This window comes from Chelonia mydas, chromosome 1, assembly GCF_015237465.2.
Source record: "Chelonia mydas isolate rCheMyd1 chromosome 1, rCheMyd1.pri.v2, whole genome shotgun sequence".
NCBI classification, from domain to species: Eukaryota; Metazoa; Chordata; order Testudines; family Cheloniidae; genus Chelonia; species Chelonia mydas.
The window spans coordinates 40735240-40758828 of record NC_057849.1 but is presented as its reverse complement, the minus strand read 5'-3'; the positions used below and the strand labels follow the sequence as shown (position 1 = coordinate 40758828).

The 23589-nt window shown below is 40.9% G+C and overlaps 1 protein-coding gene across 3 annotated transcripts in view; it reads left to right on the top strand.

Annotated features, from left to right (window-relative positions):
• The window catches only part of ZDHHC20 (zinc finger DHHC-type palmitoyltransferase 20), a 75925-nt gene that overhangs the window by 45564 nt on the left and 6772 nt on the right, over positions 1-23589 (top strand). For 2 of the 3 annotated variants that reach the window (XM_037891028.2, XM_043530670.1), the window contains exons 4-12: positions 1234-1354; positions 2940-3009; positions 4196-4228; positions 6278-6398; positions 17089-17221; positions 18601-18727; positions 19927-20016; positions 21918-22033; positions 22708-22785. In XM_037891028.2, coding sequence (XP_037746956.1) covers positions 1234-1354; positions 2940-3009; positions 4196-4228; positions 6278-6398; positions 17089-17221; positions 18601-18727; positions 19927-20016; positions 21918-22033; positions 22708-22745 — 849 coding nt within the window. In that variant the 3' untranslated portion in view covers positions 22746-22785. Of the gene's footprint in view, positions 1-1233; positions 1355-2939; positions 3010-4195; positions 4229-6277; positions 6399-15267; positions 15304-17088; positions 17222-18600; positions 18728-19926; positions 20017-21917; positions 22034-22707; positions 22786-23589 lie in introns of all 3 variants that reach the window. The other variant, XM_037891019.2, reaches the window with a different exon arrangement.

The following is a 23589-nucleotide window of genomic DNA, read 5'->3' as shown; positions in this document are numbered from 1 at the left end:
ACTACTGTGGGACGTGGGTTGAATCTTCAGCCTTCTGGATTTAGGAAGTAATAGGGGGAGGCAACAGCAGTCTCTCATACTCTCCCTGTAGAAGTAGAGGTACCATGTCTTCCATTTGTCCCTATTATTACTCCCTCCCCAACCACTTAGACTCTGGTGAATTCCAAAAGAAGGGGACATTACAGGGCCCAAGGAAAACCCACATGAACTAATCAAGAAGTACAACATGGTTAAAATGATACCCCCTTAATCCAGTTTGCATCTTTTCCTCACTGGAAAGGACATTTTCAGTGATTCCTGCTGGGAGCTCAGAGTTTAAAAGATTCACCCCGTTCAGGACCTAGAGCTCCCTAGGGAAACAATAAGTTCTGTGCCAAGCCCTCTGCTAGAGAAGCTTGTAACTGCCTTGGGCCTTATGGACGTGCGGGGGGGATGAATTTTAGTGAATAGTAAACCATGAGTGTCACAGGAGCGTACAAGCTCTCCAGGTTATTCTGGCAAAGCTTCTAACTGGTGAGCCTTAAGTATGGTTCTTCTCATGCCTTATAGAAGTAGGTAACTCCCCCCCCCGTCCCCCCAAGAACTACCTTTGAGGCTTCACTGATGTGACTAGCTCTGTCAATATAGCTAATGGAGCTTGACTCTCTCATTAAAGTTACCAGCCGTATCTCTTCAGCTGGTGATCTGTGACAGTGAGAAGTTACATATTCTCCACTTCAAGAAAGTTTTCCCTGTTCCTTCTGGACCTGCTCTGTCTGCAGGCCCACCAGAGATAGGAAGTGGCAGCCGTAGAGCCTGACTCTTCTCCCTGTGGCAAGAATGGATATTGTAGAGCCCTCTGAACTCATGGGATCCCCAACCACCACTGTGATAGGGTTTACACCCTTGGTTTCAAGGGAAGTTTGCACCGTCATAAAACTCCACTGAGTACAAACCTTCATCGTGTAATCTTGTATAGCAAAGGGAAATCGAGTGGTGGGAACTAGGACAAAGACAGTTCCTTTAAATTTAGCATTTTAAAGTTTAGTTACAAAGGATCAATCATGTAATTTCAGAATGTGTGGGGGACAATTCTTGCTGTACCTCCTATCATTTTCTACTTTTTCTCCTGTGTTTGGTAAGATGTTAGGCAGATATTGCTGCTTCTTTAGGGGTATTCAAACCGTTATCTCTTAATGTAAACCTTGATTGGGCCATAAAGTTAAAAACTATTCTTTTGTCCCCCTCTTGCAGTTCTGCTTATCAAAATCTGATAAAGAACAATATGAAAGAGAAGAGAGACCAGAATCCCAGCAGGACATTTTGAGAAGAGCTGCTAAAGACTTGCCTATCTATACCACAACAGCATCAAGGGGTGAGGCATGCAGACGAGTCCAGTTGTCCAAAAGCTGCTAGTCTAATTCATGAGATTTATTTTGATGTTGCTGTGTGAACCGTCTGCTAAACAAATACTGCAAAAGCCCATGACTTCATATTTCCCCATGAGATGCCAGAGTTCTTTTTTGTCTGTGGATCTCTACAAGCAGCCAATAAATAGAACCGTTTTCTCAAAAAGATCATGTTTTGCAAACTAAATTCAGCGTGAAAATATTTATTGTGCACTCTGCTTATAATAATCTTAAATAGACTAAAGGAACAGAGCTGAAAGGCTGAGTTTTTAATATGCATTTCTATTTAATCCCAATTATTGCTTCAGTCCTCTAAGTATGAACATTTAAGGCTTGAATTTACTTCCACTACAGTGTCAGAATTGAGGATATGGAAGCTAAAATGCCAGTAAATTCTTCTTCCAATATCAGCTATAACTCAGGACAGAGCTGTTTAATCAGTATGTTTATGATTCTTCAGCTATTTCTGTCTTTACCTTCACTATTTTTAAGTAACACTATTGTAATTTCTCTGAAAATATCATGAGACAGTTAAATGACTCTCTCTGATGCCTAAATATAGTATAGTTTGATTTCTGTAACTGTGTTACTACTCTAAAACTAGTGGTATTATTGATTACTCCCAAGACCTGTGGTCCTTTTCAACAGAAGTTAAAGATGTTATACTATTTAATATGCAGTGTGGTTGTCGCCATGTCAGTCCCAGGATATTAGAGAGTCGAATGTGAGTGAGGTAATATCTTTTATTGGATCAACTTCTGTTGTGTCTCCTACCAATAGAAGTTGGTCCAATAAAAGATATTCCTCAACCACCTTGTCTCTCTTATCACTTAATAGTAAGTCATGAGATTTGTTAATGGTTATCTTGAGTAAATTCATTTTGTACTTAAGTGATTCCCAAACTAGGGTTCCTGGGCCATTGGTGGTTTGTGGGGCACTTGCTGGTTGTCAGCACAGAGCTGCCTGGTGGTGGTGGCTTTTCTCCTCCTTTATAGCTGCCTCTACAGGTCTGCCATCTTTTTATCAAGAAGAGTCTGGAGGCCTGTTAAAAGTAACTGCTGAGAAGGAGTTGGAGCCAGCCTAACTGCATCTGCTAGATACTACTTCAGCAGAATAGGAGAGAAATAAGAGCCACCCTCAAGGACTAGGAGAAGAGGACTAAGGCCATTGGGGAGTATGTCAAAAGGCACATGGGGAGAAGAGGACCCAGTGTCTAGGTAGCATATCCAGAAGAAAAGGAAACCAAGTGGCAGGGAAGCATGTGCTTGGAGGATCGGGGAGGGGAGACTGAGGAACAGATTAAATGAAGAGGAAGAGTTAAAAAAGTATTTACTACAATAGAAACAGATACTGCTACACTAAATACTTTCATGTTACATTTTTCTGTAAGCAATTGTTGTAGTTGCCACAGCAATCTTATGCGATTCAGAATGGAAGTGGGAGGGGAGATGTCCTTGAGACAGTCTCTTGAACATAGGGAGCTTCTGTGTGTATGTAATTTAATTTTACAAAGACCTGTTTAACAGATTGACTTTTAAAATTTGAACATAGCAATCAGATATTGTGATAGATGCCAACTAATCAAGCCTGACCGCTGTCATCACTGTTCTGCATGTGACCTGTAAGTAGCTGTAATGATCTATTGTTTAAATTCTCATCTTGAATACTTGTGCCTTATTTTTATTGCTTGCCAGTGGAACTGCATAATGGTAGATCTACTATCTCTGTCCCTCTCCCAGCCCACAGAGCCTGGGCTTCATGTAAGACATGGAAATCTCTGCTTTTCCCTCTGCTGGAACTGCAACAGTTCTACTGCACATGGGGCCCTCTGCACCATGGAGAATGGGGCAGGGTTTGTCCTAAGTGTGCTTCTAGCTTTGTAAAATGTGTTCAGTCTGAAGGATCAGTACTGGAGAGTGAAGTGGGTCTGGGCTGTGATACATGTGCCAACAGAAACTTCTGGGCATGAAACCTAGCTTACTTCCCTACCTGTCAGGCACAAGCATGCTGTGGTAGTAACAACTTTGTTTCAGGAGAGCTACAGTAGCATTACAGGTCTTCATAACTTCAGAGGTATTAGGTTATCCACCAGACACATTCTGCTCCACCTGCAAAATCTGTTCTTACAGGCCACATAAGATTGAGAAAAAAATTAATTAAACTTCAGTGACTGAGCTTGGGTAGATCTATTTAATTAAGAAATCTGATGAATGCATGTGTCTGTCTGGAATTACTACCCTTTAGCCATGCTATACTAAAGTTGGGAGAAAATGGAATATAGACCATTGGAACTATTGATTATATATTTTTCCATCTTCCTCTGCTCCATCCCAAAGTTATTTTTCTATGCAGCATTTTGATCAGCTTGATTAAGTTGAGTGTCAGGTTGCCATATTTCCCATACTCTCCACAGCAGCTGTGAGGCATGCTAATTATTAAAATCAATTCTAAATGTTGGATTTTTTCCTCAAATGCTAATGCTGAAGTAAGTTGGTGTACAGTGAAAACAGCACCTAATGGTCGATGGAGACAGAGTGTGCCTTGTGCAGTTCAGTAATATCCCCTCTTTCTGATTAATGGGCTTTTTTGAGTCCTATCTTCTATTTCCCCTGGGCAGAAGGTCTGACAGCTGTGAAATGGGACCTCTGCCTGAAGGGGTGGGGTTGAAAAGCAGAAGTAATGGGTATTAAAAGTTGTTTCACAGTTTTAGGAAGTTTGAGACCAAATATTTGAATTAGAAAGTAAATGTATTTTGTACTTTATTTTTTATTTTAATTAATTGGAAATGGACTTTTTTTCTTTTTCAGATGTGTACTAAAAATGGACCATCATTGTCCTTGGTATGTTTGTTTTTTTTAAATGAATATAAATAATATTGAAACAATTGATCAAATTCTGCACTCTCTTACACCAAAGTAAATATGTAATAAATCCATTGATTTTTAGTGGAATTTCTCCAGATTCAGACATTTATAAATGAGAGCAGCATATTTCCTAAGATTATTGCAATGTATATTGCAAGCCAGAATTGTAGGTCTAAGAAACCTAAATATGTACATACCTATAGATGCACATCAGAACTGACCAGGTTAAAAGAAATGAGAGAGGCTGAGATGCTGCTTTATTGTGTTTAATTCAGTACTGTATGCGTCAAGAGATAAGAATCTATTTTACTAAATTGTGAAAATCAACTTCTTAAATGAATTCACTCCCAGATATCAAGTTGATCAGCTCACTTAACATTGCCCCGGTTAACATTGTTTCGTGGATACATCGCTGATCTATTAGAGAACATGTTCGTTTAAAATTGTTCAGTGCTCCCTTATAACATTGCTTGGCAGCCATCTGCTTTGTCCACTGCTTGCAGGAAAAGCAACCAGTTGGAGCTAGCTGGTGGGGGCTTGGAACCAGAGTGGGCCAGCAGCCCCCCATCAACTCCCCTAAATTCCCTGTGCCTCAGCTGCCCAGCAGACAATCAACTATCAGGTAGTTCAACTGTTCCTCCCCCCACTCTGTGTGCTGCTCCTGCCCTCTGCCTTGGAGCTGCTCCCGGGAGCCTCTTGCTTGCTGTGGAGGAGAAGTGGGGTGCTGATGTCAGGGTGTCCCCTGCTCCTGTACCCCATCTCCACAGAGCAGGGGGTGGACACAATAGATCAGGACGAAGGGAGCTTGCTGTCAGCAGCTGCTGTCTCAATTTGCTGATCTACTTGAAAAGACAGCGTACTTAGAGTGGGGTCAGCATACTTAACGGGGCAACGCGCAAGTCTCTTTCTCTCTCTCTCTCACTCACACACACACACACACGGTGTGTGTCTGCCTCTGTTGCACGCACGCACCCCCTTGCACTTTGGAAAGTGGAGGGAGTGGTGCGTTCCAGTGGGATAGCGTGGGTTCATCATCACGTTCAGTTTCGGCATGGAATGTTTGCAGCCACTGCCATGCGACTCTTGTGTCTCCTCCCTCCATTCGTGCTGCATTTTAGAGTGTGAGGCTACATTAACAACATGTTAACCCTTGAGGGCTCAGCCAAATGCTAGTTCATCATTTAGCAGTAAGGCATCCCCTAGGAAATATCCCACCCTCTGACTCCATTACCTCAACCAAGCTTCACAATCATCATTGCTGTATACGGTATTAAATTGTTTGTTTTAAAACTTATTGTGTGTGTGTGTGTGTGTGTGTATATATATATATATGTATATATAGTCTTTTGTCTGGCGAAAAAAATTCCCTGGAACCTACCCCCCCCCCCCCCCGCTTACATTAATTCTTATGGGGAAATTGGATTCACTTAACATCGTTTCGCTTAAAGTAGCATTTTTCAGGAACATAACTACAACCTTAATCAAGGAGTTATTGTATTGCTATTTTTTTTTTTCCCATGCAGGATTCATTGCAGGGTGTAGAATTGCAACCTGGACATGTAGTCCCTATTGAATATCATGCAGTTTTTATTCCCCTACACATGACGTGCCATCCCAGCGGATATTGCTAGTTGTGGTAAACATTAATAGATGTTCTAGGGCCTAACGTGACATCCATTGAAGTCAATGGAAAGGCTCCCAGTGGATCAGGCCCCTGATGTCTGGCAAGACTTCATATTTTTATATAAGAAATCTGGCCAGAAATGGTGCTGGTCATCAGGCTGCTCTTTGTTCAGCAAAATTATTTCAGTGACAGGAGTGATGGGAGGAGCCCACATCACCTGTCTTGAGGGAATATTCTTTAAAATGGGGATTTTAAAATGTTAAATCTTAACTTTTTCATTGATGGAACGTTGTCCCAATTGACAGACTGCTGAAACCATGCACATACAGTGGTGCCCCACAAAAACAGTTTGATTAATCTTTATAACATAGTGATCTCTCTTTCTCTCTCTCTTTTTTTAGGGTGAATAACTGTGTGGGATTTTCTAACTACAAATTCTTCCTCCTGTTTTTATTATACTCCTTATTGTACTGTCTGTTTGTTGCCGCTACGGTCTTGCAGTACTTCATAAAGTTTTGGACAGTAAGTTTTGCTTTTTGTTAAATTTGCATGCATTACTGAAATCTGTATCAGAGCTTCATGTCTCCATTTTTGTCTGTTTTGTGGATCAGTACCATCAACAACAGCATCACTTGAGGTGACAGAAGCAAGAGAACCTTTCAAAATTAAATGAGTTAAGTTCTACATTGAGTAGAGCTGGACAAATACTGTGGGAGAGTAGAGAGGGTGGAAATTAAAAAACAATAAAGTACAACTTCTCTGATGCCAAAAATTGAGCAGCACAGCTCAATTTTTCAAATATGTGCGTTGGATACTTAGCTTCTTATAATCAAACCACGGAGTAAAACAAATGATGGAAAATATTGTCAGATTTGAATAACAAATTCAAGGAAATAGAAATCTACTTGTGGATATTCTGCGAGCAGAAGAGACAGCTAAATTTGCCTATTCATTGTGAATTTGTTTGGTTTTAATACTGAGTGCTTATAATGGCAAATTTCAATTTAAGATTTGTAGCGTTTACTGACCAGACATGGCCATCATAAGAAGTTATGCAAAGTATCTACAGTGTTAATACTGTTTACTTTCACTGCAACTGTTTCAGTGTTCAAATGGATAATATGCACTTACTCTATTACACAAATTCATTTGAATAGAGCCTTATCAGTGGAAGCATCCTTATACATTATATTTTATACCAATTCTCTTCCAGAGAGAAGTGCACATTCCAGACTCAATAGAGTATCTTCTATTTCATTCCCTCTCCTAATATTAGAGCCTTGTATTGTGCCTACCGTCCTTCCTGATACATAGGACTAGATGTAGTTACCTTCAGAATTCAGCTAATGCTACTGAAAAATAATTGATTGGAAGAATTGTCATCAGTGAAAGGCTCTTCGCAACTTTTAAAGCTTGTGACTGCCTCTTAGACACAAGTTGCCATCTGCGCAGCTGTGCAAAACAGTAATTATCCTCAGAGCGGTAAGGATGACAGTTTTTTAAGCCTAAAGATGTAACTGTATCAGGGATCTCTTTCTTTGTATAAGACTACACAGTACGTTCGGAGTAGCTACACTTGAAACAGTTGTTCTTTTGATGTCTAAGAAAGATAAATGGTGTTAGTAGTCATCCAGGCTGTACACCCAATTCTACGAAATGCTGCGTTTCAGTATGATATATCGATTTTACATTGTGGCCCATCAGCGTAGAGCAAAAGAACTCAGGGGGAATTGAGTGTCAGTGCCTTGCAGGATCAGGCTCTATGATTGTATTCAATCAGACATGTTACTGATTTCCTCATTAAAACGTTGCCTTGGCAAAATTCTCAAAATGTAATTATCTAACTCTGACATTCAATCTTATTGAATATGCTCTATTTCATCTTTAATTTGTTTGTGAATGTGGCTCAACGTGGTTGTGGCCCTCTGTATTTTACAGATCAGTGGGGGAGCAGACATGCAGGAAAGAGAACTGATTTGCTTTGTCACCTCACTTCATAAGTCTTATTACAGTGGAAGTCTTGTGTTTGGACATTAGGCCATAATGAGCATTATTTAATACCACCCATTTACAGAAAATCTCTTCCAAGGCCCATCAGACACGATAGTGGAGTGGACTTCTCTGAATGAAGAGAGGGAAATTAAGAGTTTCTTGTGTAATCGTTAGTCTTCACTATTCCCTGCAAGAATGTGTCATTTCTGATGATTGACTGTTTTTAAAAAAAAAAACAAAAAAAAAAAGTGGTCTTATCTTACTCAGCAGTACTGCTTCATTTGTATATTCATAGAATCATAGAATAACAGAGTTGGAAGGGACCTCTGGAGGCCATCTAGTCCAACCCCCTGCCCAGAGCAAGACCAATTCCAACTAAATCATCCCAGCCAGGGCTTTGTCAAGCCTGATCTTAAAAACTTCTAAGGAAGGGGATTCCACCACCTCCCTAGGTAACGCATTCCAGTGTTTTACCACCCTCCTAGTGAAAAAGTTTTTCCTAATATCCAACCTAAACCTCCCCCACTGCAACTTGAGACCATTACTCCTTGTCCTGTCATGTGCTATCACTGAGAATAGTCTAGATCCATCCTCTTTGGATCCACCTTTCACATAGTTAAAAGCAGCTATCAAATCCCCCCTCATTCTTCTCTTCCGTAGACTAAACAATCCCAGTTCCCTCAGCCTCTCCTCATAACTCATGTGTTCCAGTCCCCTAATCATTTTTGTTGCCCTTCGCTGGACTCTCTCCAATTTCTCCACATCCTTCTTGTAGTGTGGGGCCCAAAACTGGACACAGTACTCCACATGAGGCCTCACCAATGTCGAATAGAGGGGAACGATCACGTCCCTCGATCTGCTGGCAGTGCCCCTACTTATACACCCCAAAATGCCATTGGCCTTCTTGGCAACAAGGGCACACTGTTGACTCATATCCAGCTTCTCGTCCACTGTCACCCCTAGGTCCTTCTCTGCAGAACTGCTGCCGAGCCATTCGGTCCCTAGTCTGTAGCGGTGCATGGGATTCTTCCGTCCTAAGTGCAGAACTCTGCACTTGTCCTTGTTGAACCTCATCAGATTTCTTTTGGCCCAATCCTCCAATTTGTCTAGGTCCCTCTGTATCCTATCCCTACCCTCCAGCGTATCTACCACTCCTCACAGTTTAGTGTCATCCGCAAACTTGATGAGGGTGCAATCCACACCATCCTCCAGATCATTAATGAAGATATTGAACAAAACTGGCCCCAGGACCGACCCTTGGGGCACTCCGCTAGATATCGGCTGCCAACTAGACATGGAGCCATTGATCACTACCCTTTGAGCCCGACAATCTAGCCAACTTTCTACCCAACTTGTAGTGTATCCATCCAGCCCATACTTCTTTAACTTGCTGACAAGAATACTGTGGGAGACCGTGTCAAAAGCTTTGCTAAAGTCGAGGAATAACACGTCTACTGCTTTCCCTTCATCCACAGAACCAGTTATCTCATCATAGAAGGCAATTAGATTAGTCAGGCATGACTTGCCCTTGGTGAATCCATGCTGATTGTTCCTGATCACTTTCCTCTCCTCTAAGTGCTTCAGAATTGATTCCTTGAGGACCTGCTCCATGATTTTTCCAGGGACTGAGGTGAGGCTGACCGGCCTGTAGTTCCCAGGATCCTCCTTCTTCCCTTTTTTAAAGATGGGCACTACATTAGCCTTTTTCCAATCTTCCGGGACTTCCCCCAATCGCCATGAGTTTTCAAAGATAATGGCCAATGGCTCTGCAATCACATCCGCCAATTCCTTTAGCACTCTCGGATGCAACGCGTCCGGCCCCATGGACTTGTGCACGTCCAGTTTTTCTAAATAGTCCCTGTCATAAATATAAAGGGAAGGGTAAACCCCTTTAAAATCCCTCCTGGCCAGAGGAAAAATCCTCTCACCTGTAAAGGGTTAAGAAGCTAAAGGTAACCTTGCTGGCACCTGACCAAAATGACCAATGAGGAGACAAGATACTTTTAAAAGCTGGGAGGAGGGAGAGAAACAAAGGGTCTGTGTCTGTCGGTACGCTGTTTTTGCCGGGGATAGACCAGGAATGGAGTCTTAGAACTTTTAGTAAGTAATCTAGCTAGGTATGTGTTAGATTATGATTTCTTTAAATGGCTGAGAAAAGAATTGTGCTGAATAGAATGACTATTTCTGTCTGTGTGTCTTTTTTGTAACTTAAGGTTTTGCCTAGAGGGATTGTCTGTGTTTTGAATCTAATTACCCTGTAAGGTATCTACCATCCTGATTTTACAGAGGTGATTCCTTTACTTCTATTTATTTCTATTTCTATTAAAAGTCTTCTTGTAAGAAAACTGAATGCTTTTTCATTGTTCTCAGATCCAAGGGTTTGGGTCTGTGGTCACCTATGCAAATTGGTGAGGATTTTTACCAAACCTTTCCCAGGAAGTGGGGTGCAAGGGTTGGGAGGATTTTGGGCGGAAAGACATGTCCAAACTACGTTTCCCAGTAAACCCAGTTAGAGTTTGGTGGTGGCAGTGGATATTCCAAGGACAAAGGATAAAATTAATTTGTACCTTGGGGAAGTTTTAACCTAAGCTGGTAAAAGTAAGCTTAGGAGGTTTTCATGCAGGTCCCCACATCTGTACCCTAGAGTTCAGAGTGGGGGAGGAACCTTGACAGTCCCGAACCGCTTCTTTCTCCACAGAGGGCTGGCCACCTCCTCCCCATGCTGTGCTGCCCAGTGCAGTAGTCTGGGAGCTGACCTTGTTCGTGAAGACAGAGGCAAAAATATCATTGAGTACGTTAGCTTTTTCCACATCCTCTGTCACTAGGTTGCCTCCCTCATTTAGTGAGGGGCCCACACTTTCCTTGGCTTTCTTCTTATTGCCAACATACCTGAAGAAACTCTTCTTGTTACTCTTAACATCCCTCGCTAGCTGCAACTCCAGGTGTGATCTAGCCTTCCTGATTCCATTCCTACATGCCCGAGCAATATTTATATACTCATCCCTGGTCATTTGTCCAATCTTCCACTTCTTGTAAGCTTCTTTTTTGTATTTAAGATCAGCAAGGATTTCACTGTTAAGCCATACTGGTCGCCTGCCATATTTACTATTCTTTCTACACATCGGGATGGTTTGTCCCTGTAACCTCAATAGGATTCTTTAAAATACTGCCAGCTCTCCTGGACTCCTTTCCCCCTCATGTTATTCTCCCAGGGGATCTTGCCCATCAGTTCCCTGAGGGAGTCAAAGTCTGCTTTTCTGAAGTCCAGGGTCCGTATTCTGCTGCTTTCCTTTCTTCCTTGTGTCAGGATCCTGAACTCGACCATCTCATGATCACTGCCTCCCAGGTTCCCATCCACTTTTGCTTCCCCTACTAATTCTTCCCGGTTTGTGAGCAGCAGGTCAAGAAGAGCTCTGCCCCTAGTTGGTTCCTCCAGCACTTGCACCAGGAAATTGTCCCCTACAGTTTCCAGAAACTTCCTGGATTGTCTGTGCACCACGTATTGCTCTCCCAGCAGATATCAGGATGATTGAAGTCGCCCATGAGAACCAGGGCGTGCGATCTAGTAACTTCTGCGACTTGCCGGAAGAAAGCCTCGTCCACCTCATCCCCCTGGTCCGGTGGTCTATAGCAGACTCCCACCACAACATCACCCTGGTTGCTCAGGCTTCTAAACTTAATCCAGAGACTCTCAGGTTTTTCTGCAGTTTCATACTTGGGCTCTGAGCAGTCATACTGCTCCCTTACATACAGTGCAACTCCCCCACCTTTTCTGGCCTCCCTGTCCTTCCTGAACAGTTTATATCCATCCATGACAGTACTCCAGTCATGTGAGTTATCCCATCAAGTCTCCGTTATTCCAATCACATCATAATTCCCTGACTTTGCCAGGACTTCCAGTTCTCCCTGCTTGTTTCCCAGGCTTTGTGCATTGTATATAGGCACTTGAGATAACCCGCTGATGGCCCCTTGTTCTCAGTATGAGGCAGGAGCCCTCCCCTCTCACACGCTCCTGCTCGTGCTTCCTCCCGGTATCCCGCTTCCCCACTTACCTCAGGGCTTTGGTCTCCTTCCCCCGGTGAACCTAGTTTAAAGCCCTCCTCACTAGGTTAGCCAATTATTCAATTATATCTGTTTGCTTTAGTGATTAAAACAGGTATGTTTTAATGCTTCTTATGTCTGGTAGCACTGCACAGCCAACATACTTAGAAAGATTGAGCAGGATTCAGTACATCAACAACAGAACTGTTTTGATTATGAGAATGGGTCTAATTTGGCATGCAGAACTTTGATATTCAAGAGTGGAAAGAATCCATCTTGACAAATTTCAAAATGAGGTTGCTGGACTTGCAGTAGGAAAAACATCTTTTAATTGTAAACTTGCACACACTTGTTATCGAAATCACTGAGACACAAAATCCTGAATTCTTTCAATGCTTTTCTTACAATCACTTTTCAGAGTAAAACTATACTTTATACCTATATTCAAGCCACTTATACACTCCTGAATTTAATATACCTAAAATAAATTATATGAGACTAAAATAGTAGACCATTTTAATAAGACTTCTGTAGAGCGATGGTGGCACCTTCATCAGCATGGCTTGCAAAATTCACTTGCCTGTGGTGAATAGGAAGCTTTTCTAGATGAATGCCATCAACTTCTGCAGAATCTAAGACTTGATTGCTATGTGTGATTTGTTTTCTATAAAATATTCTAGTCTCAGTAGTTGTAAAAAAAACAAAACAAAAAACAAAAAAAACCCTTCCAGATATAAACCAGGTATAACTGATGTGGTGCTGTCTGCAGACTGTCCTCTTTAGTGCCTCTGCTGCTGCTCATATCTCTCTCACAAAGCAAAGTGAAAATTGATCAGGCTTGTTAGTTTTCACTGTTCCTGTTGGGGACCTTTGAGACAGCACTGACCCAACATGGACAAGTTTCAGATGAAATTTACTCTGCTGCATCTTGGGAAGATGGATTAAAAAACAGAGCCTGGTACAGGGGTTCTTAGATTTTAAAGTGATGAGACCATATATAGGTACATAGATAGGATAAGGGCGGCAGCACCATCCTCGCAACAGCCAGTAGGCTCTGGAACCAGAGTTGGGGAACAGAGCTATTTCTTTCTCCCAGCAGCCAGTGGGGAATGGGAACTTCATACTTACCAAGCATACCATTATGTGGACACTACAAAAATGGAGTCCTTGAGCAGGTCTAAGGACAACGTCTTAGTAGAAATCCCAAATCTCCTTTTGCAACAGCTGCAGGCAGGGAAAGGAAGACTGGCGGGGGGGAGCTTAGAGTCTCACATGAGCATTGCTACTAGCCAGTAGGGCCCTTCATTTTAGTTGAGTCCTCAGGCTATTAGATGCTTAGAAAATCCCTATACATGAGAGGGCCTGTGTGGAGTGAGGGCAGTATGAAGAGAACAGTGAGCTCAGAAAATCTTCCATGGGGAAGGTGAATAGAAGTCACAGGAGAGGAGGAGTTGGAAACAACTTTCTTTTTTTTTTTTTTTTTAATCCACTTGGCTATTTTGTTACGTGAACCATCAAAAAATATCTTTACCAGAATGAGTTCTGCCCCTGTTAGGTAAACACTTCCTAAAGTTCAGAACAGCAGCAGCAATTTAACCACAGTATTGACCATGTCCTGATCAAATTTCATTTCGAAAACTAAATATTTTGCTTTGAGAAAATACTGTTCTCCAAGAATTGCTTTCTGTTTTACAGAAATATAATTCCAAAATAGCCAGGTGGATTTTTAAAAATTGTTTTATAAAAAAAAAAAAGTTGTCACACTGAGGATGTGTGCTGTCTTTCATGAAAGTTGTATTATAATTGCTATCAGTCCTTGAAAATGTGTTTTTACAGTGGAAAAAACTGACTTACCTTGAAGTTCTCATACTTCTACAGTTTTTTGAGAATTTGTCTCTTATTACTTAGCCTGCAAACTCTGATGACAGACCCTTGGCTATCCTACCTTCCTGGAATAAAAAGCACCTCTAACTTTCTTGTTTACTCTGTGGATCTGTATTTCTTAATCTTCAAGCTGTGTCCCCCAGAAAGAGGGCAACCTATCTTGGGTTGGAAAGAGGCTTGGCTACCCCAGTGTGGAGCTCAACAGAGAGAAGCAATTAGAGTATCTCCTCCACTGACCCTGATGTCAAGAGGTCAAAACGTGGCTGGTTCTCTTGAAGAAAGGAGAGAAAGGGAGCCCTAAGAAATGGAAATTATCAGTAACTAAAATGGCCGTACGTAAAGATGTTGGGAGGTCAAGGAGCCTAGCCTTGATGTGTTGGTGGAGAGAGCAGTGGTACCTTGCTATCTTAGGCCTTGTCTAGACTTGGATGTAAGATGTGATGTTAACTAACACGTTTTAAAAGTCTTGTTAGACAAGGGACGCTGCCTTTAACGTGCTAAACTGTTCAAGTTAAAGCTTAGGCTTTTGTTTGATCAGCTTTACATATGTTTAAAGCAGTGGGTCTTGCCCATGCTAGACTTTTAAAATTATAGCTAACGTGTGCTAACATCACACTTGAAATCCGAGTTTAGACAGGGCTTTATTGTTGCAGAAGGGGAAGCCTAGAGTTTTTCCATTAACTGGTGGGAGGCATCCCAGATCAACGTGTAAGACCCTTTTGCCTTCACGCAAAAGGACACTGTGGGAGAGGGAACATTATCACACGTGCATTTGTATGGGCAGTTTTTATTTTTTTAGCTATGACTAGAGAAAATGAGAGAGAGAAACCATTTTATTCTGCCTCACTTAGAGCCCATTCCTAAATGCCTTACTTCCCCAGCACAACTGAAAAACAAACATCATCTTTGAGTGGAAAATTTTTCCCTCTTCATATTTACAACCCCCTGATTGACAACTCCACCCTGTGGTAATGAGTATATTGGAAATGCAGACAGATGTGTAGTCACTAAACTGTACAGCATTTGTTTTGCACCTCTGAGGTATGCTGAGCTTGAGTTATTTTCCTGACTCCTGAATATTCTGTTCATATTCAATGTTTTTTAAACCTCAGCTACAAAATTAAAAGACTGCTAGATGAAAACTACTGATTGAGAGAGCACCTGATGCAACTGTATTGGGAAAGCTGAAGAAACATGTTGAAAGCACCCTATACATGTATAAATGTTGCCAGTTACACACACCAACAGAGCACTTTAGGCTTTCAGAAAAGAGTTGGCAATCTGTTCCTGCGCACTTTGCTCCAATTTTCTTTGTGAATGAAAGATAAGACTTCTAATGGGCATTAGAACTCTGCATGTTTTAGAACACATGTGCACACTAACCATTGCTTTTTCGAACAAAACGTGTGCTGTTTTCTAACATTTGTCTTGAAATAATACTGGTATATAATAAATTGTCTTTGTTTGCGCAAAGCTTTGCCGCAGGAAATCTGCAGAGAATTGTCCAAAGGTAAAATCCTGTGTTGATGTGATTAATATAGAAATTGTTCCTACTGTGTTTTTTCTAGTCCATTCATTTGTGATAGCTGTTTACATTGTTACCTAATGGAAAAAAACATGTAATCCTTTCTCCGTGTAAGACAGGTGGTATAGAGTGTTTGTGTGTTTGATTTAATTGAAATGTGTGGCAGATAACCTAGAAAAGAAATCAACTTCAGATAAGTGTGTGCTGGTTGGGCTAATGGAAAATTAAATACAATAATGCCAACTACACCTCTGGATAAAAATAGATATTCTAATTTCCAAATGCTGTTAAAGGTCAACTTCTTAAAAGTATTGAGTTTTTGAGCTTATGTAATTAAACCATTTATTATTTCAAAAACCCATTGGCCTATTGCAAAAGTATACAGCAAAGCCTAAAAATAGATAGGGAAGAAAGTGAATGCCTAATATTTGTGTTTGTTTTTCAAATCCATGTTTTGTACCTGACGTACTGAAATTGTAGTTCAAGAAAAGCTGATCTACATAAAAGCCTGATCTCCATAATTTTGCTATGGGCACAGGCCTGTTGTGATTTGCTGTGTAAGTGCTGGCTGTGTTTTAAGATGGTCTAACTCAAGCAACTAGGCCTAAATCAACCAAGGGGACTTAGCCCTGCTACCTAAGTTAGCCAGTAGGAATTGGAGGAGAGGGGTGGGGCTTAGGCAGCTCTCTCACTTTGACATTCTTGACCATGAACCTCATAGATTCCAAGGTCAGAAAAGACCTTTGTGATCATCTAGTCTGACCACCTGTATAACACAGGCCATAGAACTTCCCCAAAATCATTCCTTTTGAACTAGAGCCCAGGTCTCCCACCTCCCAGGTGAATGCCCTGACCACTGGCTTACTGGGGGGAGCCGCGGGCATTAGCAAGTCCTCCTCCTCTGTTTTGTGCAGGGCCCAATCCAATAAGTGTGCTCTTAGGTGACCTTTGAGAACACCCAGGATGTGGGTGCTATAGGTAACCTAGGTATTGGAATGCCCAGTTGAACATCCCGCTGGGGCTTAGGCATTGAGCAACTCAGGACTTGCACAACTTTGCACATGCCCATTGGCAGAAATTTAGGCACCTAAGGAATTTAAGCACTTTTAGTGTTAAGCGGCGGCTGAGCAAAGGGTTTGAGGATCTAAACTTTGGACTTAGGCACCTAAATCCCTTTGTGGATTTAGCCCCTAATGTTTCCAACATTTAAAAATATTTTAGACAAGACATTGTGTAATTAGTCCAGTTCCTCTCTACTTTTTCCACCAGTTTTGGGGCATATTAACAGGGACACTGTCAACTTAAAATCTAGTCAGTTTTTAAATTAAAAGTAGTTTAAGCACCTTCTCTGAGTCCCTCTCTGGGATTCTTATGGTTTCACAGTCCAAATTTTTCTGTTTCTAAAAACAATTTTCCCTCCCCTGTTGCTGTCTGGAAGACCCACCCTAACATGAAAGAGATTATACCAAAAGTGCTATCAAATGTACAAAGCAAATGCTGCTCACTTCCAGTTATGTTGGTGTTTACAAGGAACAGTAGGTAAAATTCAGACAGAATGGGGTTACCATCAGGCTAATCACTGTGATCCACTGCTCTGAACCAGCTTCAGATAATATGGAAGAGAGGCTTAATAGTGATGCTGCATATTATGCGAAGTGAAGGGGAAAAAGCTTCAGGGGGGAATAAGAGTAGAGTAGAATGTTTAGTGAGGATGCTGGATTATTTGCTTAAAAGGGTTAATATTAATCTTCATTTTTTTTCTCCCCCCAGAATGATCTGCCAGACTCACATGCAAAATTCCATGTACTTTTCCTTTTCTTTGTGGCTGCCATGTTCTTCATCAGCATACTGTCACTTTTCAGCTACCACTGCTGGCTAGTGAGCAAAAACAGATCAACAATAGGTCAGTTAATTGGAATATGTAGTTGCCTTTTGGCCAGAAAACTGATACTGATGTGAGCATGAGTTCTGCAGGAAGTGGCATAATGTTTAAGGGAAATTCTAAAATCCTGCAGAGAGTGGAACATTTTCAGTGGAAGTAATTTAATTGAAAGGTTCTGTTGTGAGATAATTGAGTGTAAAGAGTTATCTGTCTGGAACCAAAGGTGTGGGTGCACGATGGATGTCAGTTATTTGTTTTATCTTTTTGTTGTATTTTTGAATGGCGCCTAGCATAATAGGTCCCTAATCCCTGATTGGAACCCATAGATTAGCACAGTACAAATCATTTGTATTACAGTAGCACCCCAGGGCTCCAACTGAGATCATGGCCCCATTGTGCTAGGTGGTGTACATAGATATAGAAAGACACAATCAATGCCCCAGAAATCTGATGAGGTAGATAGGGAATAAAAAGAAGGGATCTTGCTACTAGAAAACTTTTTTTGTAAAACACTCAAAGTAATATGGAAAAATGGAAATACTGACAAATATTTCCTGACAAACATAATGGTGCTTCCCTTGCCTGCTGTAAACTGAGTCTTGCTGGTCAGTACAATGAGTGTTTTTTTCTACCATGTGTTCAAGTTAAAGCACTTGGATAACATCTTCAAAAGTGCTTGTGATTTTTGGAGCCCAAGTCCTATTGATTTTTTTTCAGTGATTTTTTCTTATCAATCAGATTATTCACTCAGCTCTAGTTGCAGCCTTTCCTTCTGATTGTTGACTTTGCTTCTGTTAGACAGGCCTTCTCACATCAAGATTAGACTATTGCAATGCGCTGTATATCGGGCTATACTTTAAAACTATTTGGAGATTGAAGCTGGTACAGAATGCAGCAACTCCCTTATCAAACAGCATCTTGCTGGGAGTATGCAACACTGGTGCTCTAAGATAGGTATTAACTGCCTAGTGGTCAATTTATTTTAGATTAGTTTTAATGCTGCTGGGTAGTTATTATAAGACTAATTAATTATTGTCAGGGTCTCAGATTTTGTATTAGTATTCTTTTTACTGTCAAATGTAAATAAAATACAATAAAATAGACATGTTAAGAAAGCATGTCCCATATCAAATTTAAAATTTTACCCTTCATTGCTGTTATGTCACTGTCCTTGTTAGATCTTTGCCATATTTTTAATTGCTAAAACTTGACATCAGTGTTTTTCTGTAATGCATTTTAAGGCATTGTTGATATTAGTTTCACTAAACTCACTGTCTGAATGTCATGTATTTTCCTGTTGCCTACAGTAATCATAGTAATGAAGAGAAATTGTTTGTTCAATTGCATGCTTTTGAAGAACATTGCTTTGTTTAAAATTGTTAATTTCCTTTTTTAAATAGAAGCATTCCGGGCACCCACATTTCGAAATGGCCCTGACAAAAATGGCTTCTCTCTCGGATGTAGCAAAAATCTGAAAGAGGTTTTTGGAGATGAAAAGAAGTATTGGTTGCTGCCTGTTTTTACAAGGTATCAACGCTTATGGGACCCATGGATTCCACTACTTTAAAAAACAAACAAACTATGCATAACTCCTGGAATTTAGGGGTTGGTGGGTGAAAGTGTACAGTAAGCAGCTGAACAAACTTCACTGAGGACCCTAATCTGAAGAGTTAAACCCTGAGCACAAGGGAGCTTAGGGCCCTACCAAACTGAGATGTTGAAAACACTTCTTGAACAGTGTTTAGAAAGATGGTAACAGTTTCAAATGACAGTGGGCTGGTGCCTTACATACAGCAGGACCCCAGTAACACAAAGGACCAGACCCATGAACTCTCAGGCTTCATCTATGCTACAAAGAACACTGATGTAAGATGACATTTTTTAGAAACAATTTTAAAAATAGCTATGGCTGAGACAATTTTGCCTTCAGTGTGGACCGCACATAATTAGATTAAAAGTATTAGGAGAAAATGTTCCGAGACTAAGCAATACAAGGCTCTGTCTGTGGTAGAGAAATTGACAAATAATTTCCCACCAGTTTTAATACCATTTCAGCTGAACCTGTATTAGAATGGGTGTTTAAAACCACTGGGATCTATAGCGTAGATGAGCCTCTGGCAGCCAGACCAGTTTTTTTTTCTATCATTTTAATTTAGACTGGCTTCAAAAGCAGGTTTATCGAAGGTGTGGTAAAAATAGGTCTGGCCACTGGAGCCTTGCCTACACTACAGCTCTTGCCAGTTTAAATGCCAGATAATCTGCATGCATTTGTACAATGGGATGTGTGAATCTCTCTCTCATGCTGTCACACACACTTTTATACAAAAGAAATCAGTTACTTTTGGGTTACGTCCCAAAGAATCCTCTCAGTAGTTCTTACGAAAATCTGTAGTTTGGTGCTGCGACTCAGTCATGACAGACAGCCATCTCTTTAGGCAGAGAAGGGCAAAAGTTATTTCATAGGCCTGCCCAAAAACACAGAAACTGGCTCCAGTATTAAGTGGCCTGGCCACATAGTGTAACGGTAGAACTTTGCACTGGCATGCAGGAGACCTGTGTGCAGTTCCTGTTTTCACTGGGGTTTGGAGTGCAGCATCGCACTTAAGCTAACTAGTTCTGACATGTGACGTTTGATTTTCGTGCAAGTACCTATTCAGTTGGATTTACCTAGCTCATTTTAATACACCTCTAATATTGGTTTACTTCATGTTTCCTTCATCGTGTAGCTTGGGTGATGGTTGTAATTTTCCAACTCGCCTGGTGATTATGGATCCAGAACAACTTACTGTATCAAGCCAAAATGAACCCGCCAAAAGGTATTTACTTTCAGATATTTATTTTGTATTTCCTTTCTTGTATTTATGTCTCATTTCATCTTTCATCTGGCAAATAAATTAAGTGTAAGTTTGAAAGGCCACTTTAAACTAGTTGCACCCACTGGTAGGTCCTGAATTAGTTTGCAGTCCTTCATAGGTGGATGGGGTGGGTTGAGGAAAAATTGTGGACAGCACAATGAAGAGGTCTCCTCAGTTCAAAGCAGTGATCAAAAAAGAAAGGAATAGGTTATTTACATGACAGTGTTAAGGGGATAGACACCAATACCAAAAATATAAATGGATAGATTGATGATAGGGCCCTACCAAATTCACAGTCCATTATGGTCAATTACATGGTCATATGATTTTTAAAATTGTAAATTTCATGATTTCAGATATTTAAATCTGAAATTTCATGGTGTTGTGATTGTAGACGTCCTGACCCACAAGAGGGTTGTGGGGAGAAAGGGAGTTGCCAGGTTACTGTAGGCGAGTCACAGTATTGCCACCGTTCTGCGCTGCTGCTGGCAGCAGTGCTGCCTTCAGAGCCAGGCTGCCAGAGAGCAGCGGCAGCTGGCCTGGTGCCCAGCTCTGCAGGCAGTGCTGTCACCAGCAGCAGTGCAGAAGTAAGGATGGCATGGTATGGTATTGTCACCCTTATTTCTGCGCTGTTGCTGACGGGGCGCTGCCTTCAGAGCTGAACGCCTGGCCAGCTGCTGCTGCTCTGAAGGCAGCTCAGAAGTAAGAGTGGCAGTACCACAACCCTCCTACAATAACTGTGCAACCCCCCCCCCCCTTCCCCCAGTACTCCCTTTTGGGACGGGACCCACAGTTTGAGAAAGGCTGGTCTCCCCTGTGAAATCTGTATAGTATAGGTTAAAAGTACACAAAAGACCAGATTTCACAGTCCATGACATGTTTTTCACGGCCATGAATTTGGTAGGGCCCTAATGGTACATCTTCACCTTGAACACTTTCAGATTTGGTTATTTCTCAAGAAGAACATACTAGAAAAGTTCCAAAGATTAGCAAACAATATAATTTGAAGGCCTATGAGAAGGGATTTGAAAAGACTAATGTAATATAATTTTAGAGAAGGATTAGAAAGATGGTGATGTGTATAAAGTAACAAATTGGTGGTGTTTTTATCATTTCACATCATCCCATAAATGCATAAACAAGGGGACACTCAAGCCCTACCTGTTTGAGGAAATTGAACTGTTGTTGGCAACGATTTTTAGGAATTTGCTGATATTGAAAAGTGTGCTAGTTTTGAGAGGACAAAACTGTCTTCAGTATTCTTCAGAAAGCTGGATTCAGACTTGGTTAAGATTTGTACCTGTACATGGAACTAAGTGTTTCTGAATTGGTATTATTGTCCAACCTACACTAGCACTTAAGGGAGATCCATGGCTTAAATCATTTTGGCAACAGTTCTGTTTTCTAGTGTAGATGGGCTTTGGAGAAATTAAAAGCCAACTTTTGTAAAATAAATTAAATATACTTCTTTTATGCAACATAACTAACCTGTGGAACTTGCTTAAACTTAAACGTTATTTTCGTAATTTATATGGGAATCGTGTAGGTGAAATCACAAGATGAATGCAGCATGGAGTTCTGAACAAGGCATTCCTCAGTGGCCAATTTTCCATTCTCCCCATGAGAATAGTAAATGGCCTTAACCAGTCCAGACAGAAGCTATTTTCACTGAAGCAAGTCTATATGTGAATTAGGTTTCAAACGAGCAAAAATATACTTAATTTCCAGTTACATTGCCTGGGCTGTTTGGTTTTTTTGTTTTACTTTTAAGTGAATTTTATTAAATTTTTCAATAACTTATGACTTGTATGCTTATTACAAAATCTAACTGCGGACAGTACTTCTGTGTACTCTGTTTTCAGCTCTGGAGCCAGTCAGCCCTTTCCTGCCAGGCCACTCAGTGAGTCACAAAATCGATTGTTGGACAATGAAAGTCAGTGGGTGGAAGGTGCCTCAGAAGAAGAAAACGTTAAATCAGGTAGAATTTATGAAGTAGACGGTCACATTTCATCTGGTATCATACTTTTAAAAATCCCTTAGGAAAACATAGCTGAAATATAAAGTTTAGTAAAAAAAAAAAAAAAAAAAAAAAAAAAATTAATGGGTGGAAAATTTGTCAAATGGAATCAAGTCAATATTTTATTTCTAGAATGAGGCTAATTTGTGCATCATAATCTAATCCAAAACAGATTAGTGCATTAAGGAAATTGAAAAAAGAAAAGGAGGACTTGTGGCACCTTAGAGACTAACAAATTTATTTGAGCGTAAGCTTTCGTGTAGCTCACAAAAGCTTACGCTCAAATAAATTTGTTAGTCTCTAAGGTGCCACAAGTCCTCCTTTTCTTTTTGCGGATACAGACTAACATGGCTGCTCCTCTGAAAGGAAATTGAAGAGTTCCAACTTTCTAGTCTCCTGTTCTGGATGTTCTAGTTTGGGATGGGTTTGTGCTTTGGTTTAAAGGGAGGGCAAATTACTTCTGTAAAATAGAGAGAGAAGGTGGGTGAGCCAATATCTTTATTGGACCAATTTCTGTTGGTGAGAGGGACAAATATATGCAGCACTGTAAACTTTGTTGTTTAAAGACAGTGACACTGTTATCACTGTTCTCTTGTGAAATATATACTTTATATGGTGATCCTTTCACTTTTTAGGTGCAAAAAAGCATGTTATAGTTTCACTGGAAAGCTGATCTCAGTCTGTTAATGACTAATTATCTCAATGAGAAAAAGGTAAGATCAATGTAATTGATTATTTTACACAGAAACAGCAAATAAATTACTTCTGGCCATCTGAAGCCATAAAATATCCAGTCTGTGAATTCGGAGAACTTCTCAAAGCTTCTTAATAAAAAGTTCTCTCTTCGGTGCATCAGCAGTGCTAGAGGTGTAGCTCTACGTAGCATTCTGTCTGCAGAGTAATATGGGGGATGGCTAGTCTCTTCCTCTGTCTGATTAAACAGCAGAGAACCTTGCCTCTTAATAGTCCCATCCTCTGATTTATTTGCTTCAGAAGTAATTAAGGTCTGATAGTAACGCAGTTCAGCCTTCCCTGAGCAAGAGTAGATTTAAGGATAGAGTCCAGTGGATAAATGAACTGGAGGCTCATTTGTAGAGCTGAGCATGAGGTTCCTGGGACAGAGCCATAACAGCAGGAGGGGATGGAACTGGAGAAGTGGATAGGAGGTGAAAACCCCGTAACAGTGGATTTGTGGGCTGAGATGACTCAGCCCTTCCCCACAGTTTGGTCTGCGAGCAGGCCAAAGAATTCCAGCCTTACCCACCAGTGGAAGGAACTTGCTGCAGAGGCAAATGCTTTCTCGATGTTCTGGAGTAGCTTTTCCTAAATAATGTATTGTTTTGTCTTGCTCTTGCTTATGAAGTCAGAAAAGCAGTGGGTCTGAGATAAATCCTGCTTCAGTGAGCAATCTCTGTACACAGAACAAATGGCTCTGCTTAGTCACACTTCAGATTGACAGTGATGTTATTTTTCTGTGTATGAAATGGTTTCTGTATATACTTTTCTTCTTTGATATT